General features: G+C 41.8%; 1 protein-coding gene across 1 annotated transcript in view; it reads right to left on the bottom strand.

Annotated features, from left to right (window-relative positions):
* KCNH1 (potassium voltage-gated channel subfamily H member 1) overlaps nucleotides 1-19,679 on the bottom strand; it is a 259,928-nt gene that overhangs the window by 232,757 nt on the left and 7,492 nt on the right. Inside the window, exons 2-3 of the mRNA XM_023754816.1 lie at nucleotides 10,236-10,359; nucleotides 6,736-6,842 (exon numbers count right to left, since the gene is read on the bottom strand). Coding sequence (XP_023610584.1) covers nucleotides 6,736-6,842; nucleotides 10,236-10,359 — 231 coding nt within the window. The remainder of the gene's footprint in view (nucleotides 1-6,735; nucleotides 6,843-10,235; nucleotides 10,360-19,679) is intronic.

Genomic DNA, 19,679 nt, shown 5'->3' with positions numbered 1-19,679 from the left:
CAGTGGATAGAGTGTTGGCCTGTGGATTGAAGAGTCTGGATTTGATTATGGTCAAGGCACATGCCCATGTTGTGGGCTTAATCCCCAGTAGGGGGGTTGCAGGAGGCAGCCAATCAATGATTCTCTCTCACCATTGATGTTTCTATCTCTCTCTCCCTCTTCCTTCCTCTCTGAAAAAAATAAAAATTACAAAAGGATTTCTTGGAAAGGAGAGGAGAGAAACAAACCCAGGAATGTGAGAAATTTAGCAAATAAAGAAAAGGGCATTTCAAATTAGAAGGAAAGAACTGTATTCTTTAAAAATAGTACAGCAATCCCCCATTATTGTGGTTTCATTTTCCGAGGTTTCAGTTACCTGCGGTCAATTGTGGCACAAAAATATTTAATGGAAAATTCCAGAAATAAACACTTCATACATTTTAAATTGCACATCGTCCTGAATAGCGTGGTGAAATCTCGAACTGTACTGAGTACTGGGATGAAATCTTGGAGGGCCTGCCATGCCGCCCAGGAGGTGAACCATCCCTTTGTCCAGCGTCTCCACTCCGTATGTGCTCCCCACCCACTAGTCACTCAGTAGCTGTCTCGGTGATCAAATCGACTGCCGCAGTATTACGGTGCTTGTGTCCAGGAACCCTTATTTTACTTAATAATGTCTCCAAAGTGCAAGAGTAGTGATGCTGGCAATTCAGACATGCCAATGAGAAGCCGTAAAGTGCTTCCCTTAAGTGAAAAGGCAGGACAATATATGTAGGTTTCAATACTATTCAGAGTTTCAGACATCCGGGGAGGCGGGGTGGGTCTTGTAATGTATCCCCCGCAGATAAGGGAGGACAACTCTACTGAGACAACCGAATAGACAATGTGGAAAGTCAATTAAGTTGGATTACTATGCCACGTAACATATAAAAATAAATTCCTGCCCGGCCAGTATGGCTCAGTTGGTTGGGCCAGTATGGCTCAGTTGGTTGGGCCAGTATGGCTCAGTTGGTTGAGCATTGTCCCACACACCAAGAGGTCACCAGGTTCAATTTCCAGTCAGAGCCCATGCCCGAATTGCAGGCTCAATCCCTATTAGGGGGGCATGCAAGAGGCAGTCGATTGATGTTTCTCTCTCATTGATGTTTCTATCTCTCTCCCTCTCCCTTCCTCTTTTTAAAATCAATAAAACCACATAAAAAATAATAATAATAAATAAATTCCTAAGTGTTAGATAAAGCTCAGAAACACAAAGGAAAACACTGACTTAAAAATGTTATACTTTTATATATAAAGAAAAATTTTAATAGGAGAAATATTTTTCATTATGTGTATGATTTAGCAATACCCCTTAATCTAAGCAGCTCCTCACACTGAACAAGTAAAAGACAATCCATTAGGAAAATAGGCAAAATAAGATTGTTTTCCTATTGCGTTCATCTCCACAACTAGATTGTAACCTTTTCAAAGGCAGAGTCAGTTTCTTATATCTGGATACCCACAGGCCGACAGTAGGTAATCAATAAGTACTTGGCCAGCAGCTTCTCCTTGCTGGCTTGGCAGAATGTTTCTCTGATGGAGAATCGGGCCCAGAGCCCCAGAACTCGGGGCCACCGGCCTCGCCACAAGTTGTGGAGTTGGCCGCACACTGGGGAGTGTGACCTGGAGGGTGTACTGCTTTCATTCAGGGCTGATACTTCTTGATTTTCTTGCTTGAAAAATGGAAAAAGTAACTGACTAGCACAATAGTGACTGCCTAAATATTTACTGAATGAGTTTATTAATGATGACTGTCATTTATGTCAGAAAATGTTCTAGCATACTGAGAGATACCTAAGTAACCATACAAAATATAGAGGGCTACCAAAATGCCCAGGTTTATTGGTTCAACTGGTCAATAGACATAAACCTGTCAGATAATCCATCCTTCAAGATATGAATATTCCATACACTCACTCCAAATCACACCATGAAGCCTTCTACTCCCAACTCCCCAAAAGGTTAGAAAAACATGAATGCTTATCAAAGAAGATCCTTTCTACTAAATAATGGGAGAGGAGAAAAAATAATCAAAACAATTTATTAAAAAGCTTATGAAAATAAGTAAGAAAAACACTAGAATTAAATAGAATACCGTATATGGGCAAAGAATCTGAACAATTAACATAAAAGGGTAATTTAAAATACTAAGTAGGAAAACTATTCAATCTCACTAGCATTAAAAAATACTCATTAAACAAAAAAAATTTAATTGTAGGCAATTTGATAAATTACACTATTAAATGCTAGTACAGTATGACGAGTCAGATGCTCGTAATCTTCAAGTGAACTTGGAAGTGGGTTCAATTTCCCAGAACACTATTTGGCAAAATGTCTCAGAAATCTTAGTTCATAATCTTTGACACAGTAACACTCAACTTCTAGGAAAAATTTCATAAAGTCCACAAAATATCTTTGCACAAAGATATTCACTTTAACATGTGTTTAATAAAGAAAATTTAGAGCCTTATAAATATCCAACAATAGAGAAAGTATCAATAAACTTCTTTCTAGATGATGTTTATGGGGAATTTTAATGATGGGGAAATTTTTGTGATGAAGATTACATAATTGTATGATTGCAAATTGCATCTATGTCAACATATCAATTATGTAACATGTGCACAGGCAAAAAAATGAAAGGAAACACACCAAACAGCTAAGAGTATAGGAGTATTTCTCTGAGTCTTTGAGGCTTTGGGGTGATTGTTTTTCTTCTTTATACCCTCATGTATTCTCCATAGTAAACATGCAATCATTTAAAAATGAGAGAGAAAAATAAACACTCTTTCAGATGATGACATTTCACATTTTAAAAATCTCCACGGGGTTGCCGATTCCCCCGTGGGACTCTGCACTACTTCGAAATGCTGAAAGTTTCCATCTAATGAACCGAAAGTTTGAAAGCAGAAGCAAACTCTGCCTCCTCCTTCCTCTCCTCCCATCCACGTAGATTCAGTCTGGTTTTCCGGGGCATCGCCCGTCGGTCCAGCCCCACACTGCTCATTCCCCCGCTTCAATGCCCTCCCTCTGAATCTCATACTTTTCTTTCACTCATCTGTTTCTTGGGGACTATCCTTTCAAAGTCACTAACACAAACATTCGCTGAGCAGCTCCTCCAGGCCAGGCTCTTGGCTAGATTCTTGGAGAGTTTTACTTCAGACCGGACTGGAGTCCTGACAGTAAAAGTGGTGCTTCCCACCTCCTGGGCACTGCCTGGGGCTGGGCAAACTGAGGAAGAGCCAATCAGTGGGCACCACTGACAAAGTTCTGCACTCAGGCTCCTCCCACCACCTCTCCCCACCACCACCACCCACATCTCACCCTCTCAACTGCCTGGTCCCCTACAGAGGCCACACTCATCTTGTCACCAGGGTGGTTCCTAACAGCCACCACCTCCAGTCTCCAATGCTCCATTCCATCCCCACACTCTACTGGAATCATCTTTCTAAAATGAAAGTCTGATTATCTGCTTAACCCTGCTTAAAGCCCCTCCATGCCCCTCACCCCCACCCTCCTTCCCCACCACTGCTGCTCCTGAGAAAAATTCCAAACTCTTTAACGTGGCTGTGTCATCGGCCCTTAGTAACCTTGCAGCCCCATTGGCCACCCCTCACTTACTTACATTTTTATGTAATTACTCCATGAGTTTTGGTGGAGCACTTTCTGTGTCAGGCACCATGTTGGGTGCAGGGAGTTGGCCATGAAGAAAGACACACCCTAGCTGGTTTGGCTCAGTGGATAGAGCATCAGCCTGCAGACTGAAGGGTCCCGGATTTGATTCCAGTCAAGGACACATGTCCAGGTTGTGGGCTCCATCCTCAGTAGGGGCGTGCAGGAGGCAGCCAATCAATGATTCTCTCTCATCATTAATTCTGTCTCTCTCTCCCTCTCCCTTCCTCGCTGAAATCAATAAAATATATTTTTTAATTTAAAATTAAAAAAGACACACCCTAGGCCTGGAAGCCAGCCTTCACTAGCTGCTTTCTGTCCTGGCTCCTCGTAGTGTGACAGGTGGACCAGCGGCATCACCATCACCTGGGAGAGAATCTCTGACCTTCCCCTGATCTACTGAATGGAAAGAGTAGTTCAATTCTCAGGTGACTTCCCAGGCATGTCCAAGTCTGAGAAGCCCTGTTGTTCCTCACTCTCACCTGCTACCTCCTCACTGAAGGCAATGGCAAGTGGCATCACAAACTCAATTAAGCATTCCAACAGCCTGGGGTACTCTTTGCCCTTCTCTTTGCCTAACTCCCACCTATCCTTCAGTTTCTGCATGGACTTCCTGTCTGTAAGGATGACTTCCTTCCCTGACCTCCTAAGCTGGGAGTAAGTAACTCCCCTATATGGTGTCACCATCAAGACACTATGGCTCGCCTGACCGGTGTGGCTCAGTGGTTGAGTGTCAGCCTATGAACCAGGTCATGGTTCGATTCCCAGTCAGGGCACAGGCCCGGGTTTCCGGCTCGATCCCCAGTGGGGGGCATACAGGAGGCAGCCAATCAATGGTTCTATCTCATCATTGATGTTTCTATCTCTCTCTCCCTCTCCCTTCCTCTCTGAAATCAATAAAAATATTTTAAATAAATAAATGGTCCTTTTTTAAAAAAAAAACACAGACACTATGGCTCTGTCCTGTGGATGCTGCCCCCACCCCTGCAAATGCTATAAGAGTAGAAGCTGCATCTCTCTTGCCAAAACCACATTCCTGGCAGCAAGCCTAGTGTCTGACATAGTAGGTCAATAAAATGCTGTTAAAAAAAAAAAAGCATAGCCCTGATCAGTGTGCTTAGTGGTTAGAGCATCGGCCTGTGCAGATTCAATCCCCAGCCCCAGTAGAGCCCTTTGCCCAATCTGGCATGCGCCTCTCAGTGAGCCCACTCAGTCAACCTCCAGGGAGGGAAGGGATGCTGACTCTTTGTAGAACTCAGCTGAACCTACTGACTCACACACAGAGGCAACGTCCACTGAAGAACAGAACTTCGTACACCGGAATCGCCTTCAGTGCGTGAGATTCAATGAGACCTTCATCCTGGAGGCAGCTGAGGAAAGAGCAAATTCCCTTTTCTCATCTTATACTCCCTCGGGGGCAGATGCTCACTGAAGGCAGTGGCAAGTGAAATCACTAACTCTATTTAAATTATGTTTCCTTCTCTCTCCCCTTTTGTGCCAAACACATATCGTTGAATTTGAGCAAGATAAATGCACAGTCTGATGAAGCTTGAAACCTCCGCAGCAAAAGAGAAAGGCAAAAATTCTTTTGGTGACACACCTACCCAATTAGTATTGTGTGTTGTGGGGAAATTCGCACCATCCAGTACGCAAAGCTGCTGGTGTGGAAAACCTTTAAGATTCCATCAACTGGTCAGAGCTATCACCCTCGGCCGTGTTCCCCAGAGTGGAAGGACTGGCGTGGCTTTCACCGTCTTCCACCTCATTCCTCTTAGGCTGACTAGCGGGGTAGGTCGCTACACCCACTGGCTGAAGGAGTGAGATGGAGCAAGGCAACATCTCTACCCTGAAACCGACAGGACCAACTTCTTGGATTTGTGGATGCCCAGAGCTGATCTCCAGACCAGCATCTACCCAGGCGAGCAACCAATCCTGCCTCCTCCAACACGCCAGACTGAAAGCAAGTCCTGGGTCCTTCCAGATCAAAGCAGCACGTGCCCTCTGCTTTCCAGAGCAAAACACGTCACTTTGAACGCCACCGAAATAAACACGTATCCCCCTGTGCCACTGGGACCGCTCTGGAAATGTTCTATTGAACCTATGACTTACCATCCAATCCTGTATATAAGGGACAGGATTCTTTACCAACAAAACCGCGTTGTTAAAACAAAGCGCGATTGGACGCCTCTGCAGTCCTGCTGCGGCCCTCTGCCCACGCTCCATACTTCTAACACAGCTCCTCTCCATTCTCCTCGGAAAAGCAAGCTTTATCCTTGTGCATGGGGACTGACCTCAAGCTTCTTTAACATACTTTGTGGAAGTAGCCAAAACAAATACAAATTAACAATGCACTGTGAATATCAATACTGTCTATAATGGAAAACTGAGGTCACTAGGAGAACCAAATTGTATTCAGAAACTCTTAACTGGGCACCTGCTGGTGTTACCTGCTGTGCCAACTGCTGTGAAAGGTAGATACAAAGATGAACCACACAGAGTTTCTGTCCCATCTCTTCCCTTCCCCCTAGAACAGTGGTTCTCAACCTTCTGGCCCTTTAAATACAGTTCCTCCTATTGTGACCCAACCATAAAATTATTTTCGTTGCTACTTCATAACTGTAATTTTGCTACTGTTATGAATCGTAATGTAAATATCTGATATGCAGGATGGTCTTAGGCGACCCCTGTGAAAGGGTCGTTCGACCACCAAAGGGGTCGCGACCCACAGGTTGAGAACCGCTGCCCTAGTAGGTATATTGTCTACAAGTGCCTTAAGCCAGCAATTCACCATGAATAAACCAACAGGAAAAACACTAACTCTGGGCAGGAAGATGATTACGATTGGATTGGCTAGTGATACGTTCAAATGTTCCCAGGAGGAAGAGTCTGACTCATCAATTCATTTTTCCCAACACACACAATGGGTTCAAGTAACAACATTTAGCTGCTGGGAGAGAAGAAAACCCAAGACAGCAACAGAGGAAGCGAGATATTTTACGATGCCAAGCACATTAAGACATGGTTCAGAGTGGTCTGAATACTCACTGTTCTTCTTGTACATCAAAATTTCAAAGGAATTCATCTCATAGTTCTCAAATGTTTGCCGCACCTTTTCAATTGTATCTTTATCAGTCAGCTCCCCATACATAAAACTGCAAATCAACAAAAAAGCTCAAGTTAGATTAGCAAATATTTATTATTCTACCAGCATATGTTCTATACCTAGCACTGTGCTCTGTAGTACACACACACACACACACACACACACACACAGAGAGAAAACATTCAAAAAGGATTTATGAATTCAACTGTGATCAAGACTCCATCACTATTCCCCAAAATAAACAGTCTCATAAGAAAGACACACTGGAGAAGAGTAGATCAGAAAACAGTATGACAACACATAAGGAATCAGGCAACACAGAACAGTCACAGAGCACTCTCTGAGTGGTCAGAGGAGGCCTCCCAGAGGTAAGGACAAATGAGATCTAAAGAGAAAGTGGAAATTAGCAAGGAAAGAACATTCCAGGCAACAGGTGAGCATGTGCAAAGGCACAGAGATGAGAGTGAAGTTAACTCTGGAACTGAATGCAGTTCAGTCCAGGATGACTGGAATATAGACCATGAGGGGAAATTTGCAGCAGATGACACAGAGAGGTAAGCACATCCCGGTCATGGAGGAGAGCATGGCCTTAGAAGCCATGAGTAATTTAAACTTCATCCTGAAAGAACTCTTAGGAAAGATGCAGAGGAAATTGACCACAGACTTTTCTTCTTCTAATTCACAATAAAAATAAATACAAGTTGGGGGGGGGAGATCACAAAAGGTCTCCAATCAAATAAGAAAAGAGATGCAATTTGATGTTCTAAACATTAAGACAGAGTTAAAGAACCAGAAGATTCAGCCACTAATCCATGCAGCTGTTTTCCTACCCTCTGCCCCCCTCAAAAAAAGAGGGGAAGCATTGAGCTAAAAAATTGATGATGAAATTCTACAAATTCTCACTCCTTCCTGCTCACGTTTAGAGAAAAGTAGACGAAGCGGGTAAAGCAGCAGCATGGGGAAAATTAGAGAAAACTCCTCGAGGGCAGAAACTCCTGCCTACTCGTACTGGTTCTCGGCAGAGGCAGAAACTCTGCCAGAACTTTCCATTTTCCTGGCCCCCACTGTCTATGGTCTAAAGACGAGGGTTGGTCCCTCCAGGGACAGGATACACCCCAACGAGGCAGAGCGAGCCATGCACAGGACATTAACAAAATGAAAGAGAAGAAAAGCTATTTCTCAATGGAGCTGGAAAAGCCAGTCTTCTGACAAAGGCTCCCCATAGATGCAGGGACCATCTGTCCTGCCCACCCCAGGCCTTCAGGCAACAATAACAAAGACAGCAACACTCAGCCCCCAAGTCTCAGGGAAGGTGGAAGCAGTGGCATGGGTTCCTAAACAAGACACTCCCCGTCTTCTAAAATTGTGCATACCACATGCGAATCTAACTGGTTCTTGATGACTTGCTGCATCGTAGCATTTCAGAGCTAAGAAGAACCTCAGAGGATATGGAGTGCAAGTCCTGAACCACCAAGTCGAGCGCCATGCTTAGCTTGATACTGGAGCGGCCTTGGGCTTACTGCGGGCTCCTGTCAGGAAAGTGTCCTAGCTGTGGACTTTATGAACCCGTGTCACCTTGATTATGTCCTTTCCCAGCCCAGTGACAGCTATTAGTACCTGTGGTTTCCCAATGTCTAGCTCTTGGCCTTTGGGTGTGCTCGTCATCTATAAACCAGCTTGTTGAATTATCTTTAAAAAAGAATAGATCAAGACTGAATTAGCCGTGCCAAGAACAAGAGGATTCCTCCGAGGAGGTAACAGCTTCAGCTCTATGACCATTTTATTTGGCCGGTTGTTCAGAGGAAGCTTTTCGAGCTTCCTCCCACTTTCTCCGAGTTAATTTGCTAGATAAGTGACCTCCATTTAAGTGATGCGATGCCGGCTCTAAATGCCGGCAATTTACTTCACAAGATTAAACAAATGCCCGTAGAAAGGAGTCTTCAAATAAACGGAGGCCCATAATGACACCCAGTTTTCATTCTCGGATGTACTTTCTTAAGCTGTAGTGTAAGATGCCTTTTCCTGGGCATTCTACTTCAGATGCCTGCAATGCAAGAATTAAGCGAAAGAGGCTCCCGAGCGTTGAGGAGTACTGGTATAGCTGGCACAAGGTAGGTTTACCTTATTTCTAGAGAAGGGACAACTTCAGGGAAGTACATGAGCTTCTTAGGATCGTATGGTTGGTTTGTTTTTTGAAGGTGGCTAAATGAGCAAATTGATCTGATTTTCTTAAAGTATCTGATTATAACCAATAAGAAGCAAGAAAGGGAAGGAAAGGCCGCTCAAGTCCCACTAGAAAGTGAAGCTACCTCTCCCAATTAGTTCTGATGGCATATGTGCACATGCAGATGTGGATCTAGACATAGACACGCAAGAGGATGAAAGCATACCACGACTGTAAGAGGATTCTATTGTATTACTTAAGAGCTATAGTTTCTTAATCTTTGAGCATTGGGCATGGGGGATCTTAAACTTTCTATTTCCCAGTCCCCAAAACCTAAAGTTTAAGAAAACAATAATATTTTCAAAACATTTCATACTTTTCACCAAACTAGTTGTTTGGCTGACTTCCTAGCATGAAAATGCATTGTCTCTGAAAACCAAAAACGATGCCTGGGTCACACAGCGTTTTCCCCCCTTCGTGGATGAGATTATTTCTTGATTTGGAAGGATTAGGAAAATGATTCTGCTTCTTGCAAACACACTGAAGGCAGAGGACTCAGGAAAAAGAGGGGAGTGAGAGGAGCCTAAGGCTGTGCTGAGCCCAGCCCTGCCAGGGCTCTGCAGGGAAATGCAAGGCAGGAGGGAGGATCCGTGTTCCACTCAACACCTTGAAGACACTTCGAAAGAGCTGTTCTAACACCACTGCCCAAAGGTGCTGCTTGGTAAGTAACCCTGTCCGATACACAAGCTGCACAGTTAGCACCATTACCCTCTGCCTTTGAGTTAGGGATCAGAGAGAGCTGTAACAAGAACTGGAAGGCAACAAAATACGGGTTCTCTTCTCTTTTTCTGATGCAAAGCTCTATGATCAAGGCACTTGTTTCCAACATTGTATTCTCTAAAATAGCCATAAATCCTAAAAATTAATCATCTAAAATTTCATTTTATTTAATCTTCTAACTTTCACATTCAGTTTTATCTAAAACCTTATCAATTTCTGAGTTCACATTCTATAGATAAAATGATTTTTCTGAGTTTTTCTAGGTTCCCCTCCCCCCTCCCCCAAATCTTACTGACTGGGAGTTCAGCAGTTGTGGGAACCATGTTTTAAGTCTTTGATTTTCCCAGTACAGTGTGTGACATGGAGATGATATTGCCATAAATATTCCTGAATAAACACTGAATGAGAGAAAGGTGATTCCCACCCTGAGTAAGCCATTTCTTTTTCCGAAAGATGCTCTGATAGGTTGTCCAACAGAACAGGCCCAATGATAAATACCTGCAGGTACTGCTTTTTTGCATAACTTCTGCCCTGTGATAGCCAGAGAGCTTGCAAAATCCATCATTGCTGTACACGATAGGCCAATCCACTATCTGTGCGTTCCCCAACACAAAATTAGTATCTGTTAAAAAAAAGAAGAAAAGGGCACATTACTTGCGATTCAATGAGGACATAAATAATGTCAACGATACCAGGTAATTTTGCTTCCATCCATAATAGTCTCTTGAATAAGAAAGTGACTCTTCAAGGAATCCAAAAGAACAGCGATTTAGAGTGAATCATCTGAATGCAATTGCTAAGGTTACTAGACCCCAAGAAGAAGTTAGCAAAGGAAACATGGTTAATCAACCAACCAACCAACAGATCCTGTAGCAATCCAGCGATTCCCAAGAGACATTTTCCAGTATGAATTTTTTTATCTCAATGAAAGTATTCTGGTAATATGAAACAAGAAAGATACCAAGATAATTTCTTCTGGGCTCCATCCAGCATCTTCAGCTTGTCAGTCTTTGGGCCAGAAGCTACAAATTGACCTCCGTGACTCTGATTAACATTTGCCATCCTAGGAGGTTTGATTTCTGGTCAGGGCACACAGCTAGGTTGAAGTTTTGATACCCAGTCAGGGTGCATACAGGAGCCAACCAATCATTGTTTCTCTCTCATCTCTCTCTCTCTCTCTCTCTCTCTCTCTCTCTCTCTCTCTCTCTTCCCCCCCCCCCCCATCCCTCCTTCCCTTCCTTTCTCTCTAAAAATCAATAAAAACATATCCTGGGTGAGGACTTTTTAAGTGAGTAAAAATTTAAAATTCAGCATAAATATTAGAAGATAAAAAAGGAACAAAAGATAAGAAACATAAGAAAAAAAATAAGACTTAGAAGGTCAATCCAAGAGGATCAACATGCAACCTAATAAAAACAACAGAAAGAACATGGGAGAAGGCCAGAAGACTTTTTAAAATTTTAAAACAATCAAATGTGAGGATAGAATAATGATATTTTCAAGTATGCAAAGACTCAGGTAATTTATTTTCCAGATATCCTTTCTTGGGGAGTTACTCTAGAATGTATATCAGCAAAAATGTGGGTGTAAAGGAAGAAAGAAGACAGCATGGGAAGTAGGGGAAATGGCTCCAAGTGTAGAAAGCAGGGGGAACTAATAGAAATCATTCCATACACAATGGTTCAGAGAACAGACATTTCAGAAGTGAGTTATATAGGAATAAACAACATAAAAATTCAATAAAGGTATATACTTTGGAGGGCAGGAAAAGAAATTAGAAGCATCGGAAAAAAAGCTGTGCAAGAAAGGAAATCAAAATACACTATGTCACATTATTGTCATAATTATAAACATCTTAATTTCCAACTTTTAAAACCAGCATAGTCAAGCATGGAATATCTAATTATTAAGTATCTGAATATAACCTCATCAATTCTGACACTGTAAAAATACAAATGATAAGCTTAGAGAAATAAAAGAGAACAATCATGAGATGGTATCTAGAGTTGCTATGATAAGGTATTAATATTTTACTTCAAATTGCAAAAATAACCAATAAGGGAGCAATATAATCTTAGGAGGTAGAAAGTAAATAAAGTGAGCTAAAACCTCAGCTAAATTAACAGAAGCCACGAGATATCTAAAATTAATAAATCTAGAAATAGTTGTGATGCATGTTATTTAGAGACATGGAAGAAACTGTAAGAAGAAACAGCTAAAATTAGAACATGTGGTCTTTGGTTAGCAGAATGGGCAAAGGGACAAGGTATAGGATGTTTGTTTCCTTTATAAGCCCTTCAGTTTGATTTTTTAACCATGAGCAAATATTACTTTCATAAAAGTAGGTATATGCTTAATTTTTAATGAATTTAATCAGAAAAAAATAAGTTATTGATTAAATTTTTCATTTACTAAAAAAAATAAAAATAAAACCAGGATATATTTCAGGTTCCAGATATTATTGCAATTTCTCATGAAATATTCTGGTGATCCTTTAAAGGTATTCATCATTCCTCAAGCATTCCCACTGTCCCTGGGGTGCATATTCACCTACAGCTTTACTGGGGAAGAAACAGGTAAGTCCACCAGCATTTTCTTTGACTTTAGAAAGGAACCAGAAAAATAGGAAGTGCTGCAAGAATAGAATCATCAGCCTATTGACCATCCACTCAGAGGATTTCTCATCATAGAATTTAAAATTCCAAAGCAGTTTATCTACTGCGAACCCAAGCAAGAAATGAGAGCTTGCCGGGAGCAAGACCCCATGATGTGACAGAAGGTCTAGGCATTCCCTCGTTATCCAAGGACTTGAGCCAACGGAAGAAAGAATTCTAGTCCCAGTCAGAAAGCCATCTGTCTCCAACAGGAAAGAAATTCATCCTGGCCCACCTGCCATAGCCCATACATGTGACCCCCCCCTCCCCACTCTGCTTGGCTGGAAAAGGGAAATATTCTGGATTGCCTTCAACTTATGAACTACAAATAATTGACCTGAAAATTACCTTCCAGAACACAAGATGATACAAGATCAGAGATACCCATACAGATGTCATAATGTCATATATAGCATCAGGAACTAAGGGATTCCACATAAGCTATATTCCACATATTACTGAGAATGGGTAGAAGTTATTGATATTTATTTACTTTGTGTCAGGCTCTATACTAAGTACTTTATTATATACTAGAGGCCCAGTGCACGAAACTCGTGCATGGGTAGGGTCCCTTGCCGCTGCCAGCCACCTGCCAGAGCCTCCCTTACCCAGCTGCCAGCTGCCAGCCAGCGTCTTCCTTAGTTCCGTGTCGTTCCCTGGTGGTCAGCACATGGCATAGCGAGCAATGGAACTCGAAGTTGGTTGAACTCCTGAGGGGACACTTTGCATATTAGGCTTTTATATATATAGATTAAGATTTTTTTTAACCTTTACAACAACCTTTATGAGGGGGTATTACTTAACTGAATGTAGTGTCATGGATTTCATTTATTCATGAAGAAACTGAGCTTCTGAGGAATAGAGCAGATGAGAGTGGGGATTGAACCTGGATCTGTCTCGCTTCAAAATCCATGCTTTTAATCATATATTACAGAATCTCCTTCTTATCCCATTTCAAATACTACAATCAGACCATTTCTATGAAAATCTTTGTAACACCTAATATTTATGTGCCTTCCTATAGGAACACTAAGTATAATAAGATCTTTCATTGATGAGTCAACATTCCCAGTATTGTCATCATATATTATGACTTACCTTGTGATACACAAGGATGCCCTCAGGAAATACTGACATGGGTAGGAGTAATGGTTTCCTCCTATCAATGCTTGGCCTCTCCTGTCAGTCTTTTTTTTTAAATATATTTTATTGCTTTGTTTTACAGAGAGGGAAAGAAATAGAGAGTTAGAAACATCGATGAGCGAGAAACATCGATCAGCTGCCTCCTACACACTCCCTACTGGGGATGTGCCCGCAACCAAGGTACATGCCCTTGACCGGAATCGAACCTGGCACCCTTGAGTCCGCAGGCCGATGCTCTAGCCACTGAGCCAAACTGGTTAGGGCTCCTGTCAGTCTTTGCAATGTTTTGTCTCTTCCCTCACTTACAAACTATAGTCTCTTCTTAAAATTTAGTATTTCTATAACAGTCCTGCTTCCACACAGTGACAGGAGAGGAGGAGGGACAGGAGAGGAGGCAAAGAAGGAAGAATTTGTGCCTGGATCCCCATTTGAGACTCAGGGGTGGGAGAGAACACCCATCGGCAACTCAAAGGTGCTGCACAGCAAACCTGGCTGTGTTAGCACCACTGAGCCTCCCTCAGCTCCCATGGGGTCTGCAAAGAACCCAGAAGCTCCCAACTGCCCTGCTACTGCTGCTGCTGAAATTGCATGAAGAGATGGTTATCACAGTGGAGTAAGGTGACCAAAGGCCTTGTCTTATCAAACCGCCCAAGGCAAGGATCAACTTGGCGGTTCAGTAAAATATCAGAGGTGAGCTGCAGCACCAGTGAGAGCCTGGATTATCAAGTTACAGAGAAGGGGAGAGAGAGAGAGGATATGTGTAGGATTGGGACAGGACACCAAGTTCTTTTCAAAGAATGGAACATAGGTTCACCAGCTGCACCCTTGAGCCCATAGATCAGTTGGTCACCCAGTGACCAGCACACCAGGGCTATTGCTAGAGACCCAAGAAACTAGAGGGAAGAAATAAAGTTTTGCATCTGGGGATCTGAGGCTCCAGAGGCTAGGCTAAGTGCTGGCCTCCACCCCACTCACCCATCTTGGAGAGAAGCAAGGGGATGGGTAGAATTGGCATCTGAACCCAAGAGAGACCCAAAAGGATTATTTAAAATGGAAGAGCTTGCCGAAACCGGTTTGGCTCAGTGGATAGAGCGTCGGCCTGCGGACTGAAAGGTCCCAGGTTCGATTCCGGTCAAGGGCATGTACCTGGGTTGTGGGCACATCCCCAGTAGGAGATGTGCAGGAGGCAGCTGGTCGATGTTTCTCTCTCATCGATGTTTCTAACTCTCTATCTCTCTCCTTTCCTCTCTGTAAAAAATCAATAAAATATATTTAAAAATAAAAAAAATAAATAAATAACATGGAAGAGCTTGAGATACCACTAACTGGGCAGTTCAGAGTCCACCAAACCTAGTCTCCCCCTTGCTGTTTAGTGAGGTGGGACTTTTTAAAGGAGAGAAGATCCGTTAAGTAAAATAAAGAAGTGAATCTCGGTGGATCTGAGTCCAATTGGCCAGTGGCCTGCTGTGAAGCACCACGCCTGCCACCAAATTCATGTTGTCTACGCTGAACAAGTCCCTCCCACATTGTTGAGTAAGATGTGTGGGTTCAACCTGGCCGCCCTAGCCGTGATTTATTGGCTCTCATCTCAAAGTTCCCTGGGTCTCCAGTCTTTGATGCAAATGAGCCAGAGTCTCCTGCCTCCCTCTGATCCTTTTTACCCCCTGAGGGTCTTTAGCTGCAAGAGTGTGTGCAATCAAATGTAAGGTTTCCTAAATTCAACCTCCCTCAGCCCACACATAGTTTTCCTCTTTGTAGGATAAAACAAACATTTCTCTAAAAATTGGAAAGACCCTCCCCCAACCCCCCACATAAAGCTTCTTCAGCTGATAGGGCATGAGCCAGGCTACGCTGCAGTAGTCAGATGTGTCAAAATCATTCCAAACCTACCATTTGCCCATAAAACATAACCCAGAGATATTCTAAAAAGAAATTATTAGAAAATTGCTTTCCATCCTAATTACCACAAATAACAAAGGAGAAACTAACCAAAGCAATGACTTAGAAAAGTGACTCAGTTTGGGCAATTACACAGATAAAAGCTACATTCAGCAGGCGGTTGACACAAATTTGTTATTGCCTGCCAATCCTGGTTATTCAGGGGGGCTACAGTAAAAACTCCACAGTGTGCTTCTAATAACTTCAGATAGTTTTACTTGCAAGAGAATCCTTTGCAATGTTATAGATTCCTAAGGGTATCAGTGCTTTTACAAAAAGCAAGTTGGAGTAAAAAAAATATATTTTCCTTTATTTTAGAAAAATAATAGAAAACAATAGAAAAATAATGATGGAGGTAAAGGAAGAGAACAAGAGGTTTGTCTCTAAGCAGTAAACAAAGACCAGGAAACAACAGTTTGATTTGCCTGAACCTATATAAAATCTATTCCAGAAATTAAGTTTTTAATAAACAAAAGGACAGACCAAGATTTGGTAGTTTGGGGGAGAAAGGAGGATAGGATGAAAAATCAGAAGCATAGTCAATACAGTACACCTAAATGAAACACCTAAAATCTTAATTATCAGCAAGTCACTTTGTGGCTCCATTGTGCTTTTTCAACAGTAAAATTCCATGAAAATCAGTCTTGTAAATTGTCAAGGGCCCAATCTTTGCACAATACAAACTGAACTCCTTAGAGATTCAATAGTTATTTGCTTTGTCTCTGATTTTAATATCCTACTGAAATACATTTTTTTTATTAAGCCGGTAAATTACAAAAGAGAGATTTCAATTTGAAAAGCACACTCAAACGCTGCATTTACTGGGTATTTATCCCTAAGTGCACGGTTTCCAAAACATGACCTCCATCTTCATTATGCATCAAATTAAAGGATTTTAAAACAGTAAAAACAGGTTTTACAAGCAGTATGGAAGAGAATGAGACTATACATGAAACTGTGTTAGAAATGCAGAGACTTTTTTTTATAGTCAATGATATTTCACTTCATAAAGGAGAGGGGTCAGCGATATGTTAAATTACTGTTTGGTGTGGGGCGCGGTTAGGGTGTTTTGGCCAGGTTCAAGCCTCGGACTAATGAAAGGACAGGGTCCTCTCATTGCCATGTGCAAGTCCCAGCTGGAGGGCAGGGCCCTCCCAGCACAATCATAGCCAACGGCTGTAGTAGTAAGCTTGAACCTATGGTCCAAACACGTGGCCCCACGTGCCTTGTGGTGGAGTTCAGGTGCATGTAGTTGAGTAGGATTGGAGCTCACGAGAATGCTGTAAACAACGTGATCACACCCCTACTTTGCCTCGTGGCATCTGCTATAAAATAAAGACACGGCTTGTGGGCGCTGTTGTTGTCTCCTCATCAGGGAGCAGCGTCCCACCGAGACCCAGCTTTCATTCTCTTGTCTGTCTTTTCCTTAATCCTTTCACCCGCCCGCCCCCCCCCCACTCAGTTTACCTTTGGCCGCAACAGTTTGGAAATATTTATATGTATGTGATCACTTGCTAAAAAGTAGTGCAATCAATTAATTAACAATTATTCTCATTTTATAGTCATAATACTTCCTTAATGTATATCTGTATATTTTATAGGTATTTTGAACAAAACTCTTAAACCAGTATTGAATAACACCAAAAATATCATTCCCAGAACTCAAAAAAAGTATGACTCAAAACAAGCAAGTAAAAATATTAAATGGTACTAGAAAAAAATATTTTTTGAGTTAGTTTTACATTTGCCTCCTCTGTTATTTTAAAACTTCATGGTAAATGGCTCAGTAAGGATAGGGTGGAAGGAAGGGAAGCTCAGTGTAATACAACACATATCTGAGCATCTACTTTGTCTCAGACATGGCAGGAATGCAGGGGACACGTGTGTCTATTTGAAAGTTTTGTCCAACTTCCCATCTAGCTTTAGCTTCCCCAGTCTACATAGCACATAACTCCACATCAGCTCCCTAACCAAGTATCTGGTTCTATAGGCAGAGGCCTGACAAGAAGACAATGGCACACAGAGATAGATCATTAGAGGAGTGTTATTAACAAAGGCATCGGTGAGGTACTGGCAGTAGTGTGCTGGTCACTGACTTGGGGGTGGGAGCCCTGATTTACAGCAATTGCCAATTTCCGAGGTGCAAATACTTCCACCATGGCAGATTTCAAGTTACCAAGGTGAGGTCCCCAAGCCAGAAATACGCAAGAGATGTGCATGATCAAATCTTGACAGGCAATACCAGCCAGCGCAGCTGGCCCCAGCACGCCACTGAGGGAAACCTCAGGGATAGTGCAGTACCCCAGGGTTAATAACAGTTGGAAACTTTAAGCCACCTAAACCTATCCAAACCCAAGGAGAGCAAGGTGGAGATGTAAACTTTATTCAAGGGGAAAAAAGCTAGGCTATTATGACAGCTCAAGGTGGTAGACCTCACAAGTTAAAGCCAGCCAGGAGCCAGAAAGCATGGGAGACTATTGACAAAATCCATATAGGTCAGCCTCCCGGGATGCAGAGCAGGTTGGAAAAGAAAAGAGATGCTCAACGTCACTAGCAATAATGGAAATGCTTATCAAAACCACAACGAGATACCACCTTACACCTGTTAAAATGACTATTATCAATAAGATAAGCAATAACAAGTGTTGGAGAGGATGTGGAAAAAGGGAACACTTGTAACACTGAAGGTGCGAATGCAAATTGGTGCTGCCTCTATGGAAAACAGTATGGATATTCCTCAAAGAATTAAGAACAGAGCTACCATATGACCTAACAATCCTTCTTCTGGGTATCTACCAGAAAAATTTGAAAACACTTCTTCATAAAGATATCTATACCCCGGTGTTCACTGCAGCACTATTCACAATAGCCAAGACATGGAAATAACCTAAGTATCCTTGGATGGATGATTGAATAAACAAATGTGGTACATACATACAGTGGAATACTATGAATCTTGAGAATACCATGCTAAGTGAAATAAGTCAGATAGAAAAGGATAAGAACCATATTATTTTATTCATATGTGGGATATAAAACAAAAACAACAACAAATGAACAAATAAAACAAACAAACTCACAGACACAGACAACAGTATGGTAGTTACCAGAGGAGAAGAGAGTAGAGGAAGGATGAAGAGGGTAAAGGGGATCAAATATATGGTGATAGGAGACTAGACCAGTGATGGCCAACCTATGACACGCGTGTCAGAGGTGACATGCGAACTCATTTTTTTGGTTGATTTTTCTTTGTTAAATGGCATTTAAATATATAAAATAAATATCAAAAATGTAAGTCTTTGTTTTACTATGGTTGCAAATATCAAAAAATTTCTATATGTGACACGGCACCAGAGTTAAGTTAGGGTTTTCAAAATGCTGACACGCCGAGCTCAAAAGGTTCGCCATCACTGGACTAGACTTTGGGTGGTGAGCACACAATGGAATATACAAATGATGTATTATAAAATTGTATGCTTGAAACTTGTATAATGTTATTAACCAATGTTACCCCAATAAATTTAATTTTAAGAAAAGAAAGAATGGCTCTAAGAAGGAAACATGATATGTAGTACATCGGGCCACATAGAGGCTCAAAGCACAAATGTAATAGCAGCATAGAACTCTAATCCAGTCAATCCCTATAATGCTGAGAGAAAACAAAAGTAAATAAAATAAAAACTTAAAAATGCATTTAGATGAAATAAATATAGGCTTGTCATTCAAATTAACTCATTTTCTCCCATGACTATGAAGGTCTAGTCTAAAATAGGTTTTCCAAATTCACGCTTCATGGAAATAGAAAGTTAAGCAGGAAATAAACATCGGTAAAACTTGCCAATATATTATCACCTTGCAAATGCTGAGTCCAGCACTCTGAGAATGCCAGTGGAGGATGCCTTTGCTAGTGTTTTAAGGGAAAAAGGGAGGTAATGAGAGGCTATTCCTCTTCTTTCCAGAAGCATCTTATGTCACTGCAGCTATGACAAACAATGGTTTTGAGGCACTCTCGGTTAACAGTACATTAATAATTACAGGATTGACTCAATTAACTTCAGAACATCAGTTTTATGCAACATAGGACTAATCGAAAAGTCGTCGTTTTAATTTACACAATGAACAATCTTAGGATGAGTTAAGCAAATTGATTCTGATTGACATAACTCGATTAACACCCAATCAGAAGAGTTTTAAGTAATTCTGTCAC

The sequence above is a fragment of the Myotis lucifugus genome, unplaced genomic scaffold (genome assembly GCF_000147115.1).
Source record: "Myotis lucifugus unplaced genomic scaffold, Myoluc2.0 scaffold_65, whole genome shotgun sequence".
NCBI classification, from domain to species: Eukaryota; Metazoa; Chordata; class Mammalia; order Chiroptera; family Vespertilionidae; genus Myotis; species Myotis lucifugus.
Note: the sequence above shows the minus strand (reverse complement) of the source record. Positions and strands in the feature narration are given on the sequence as shown.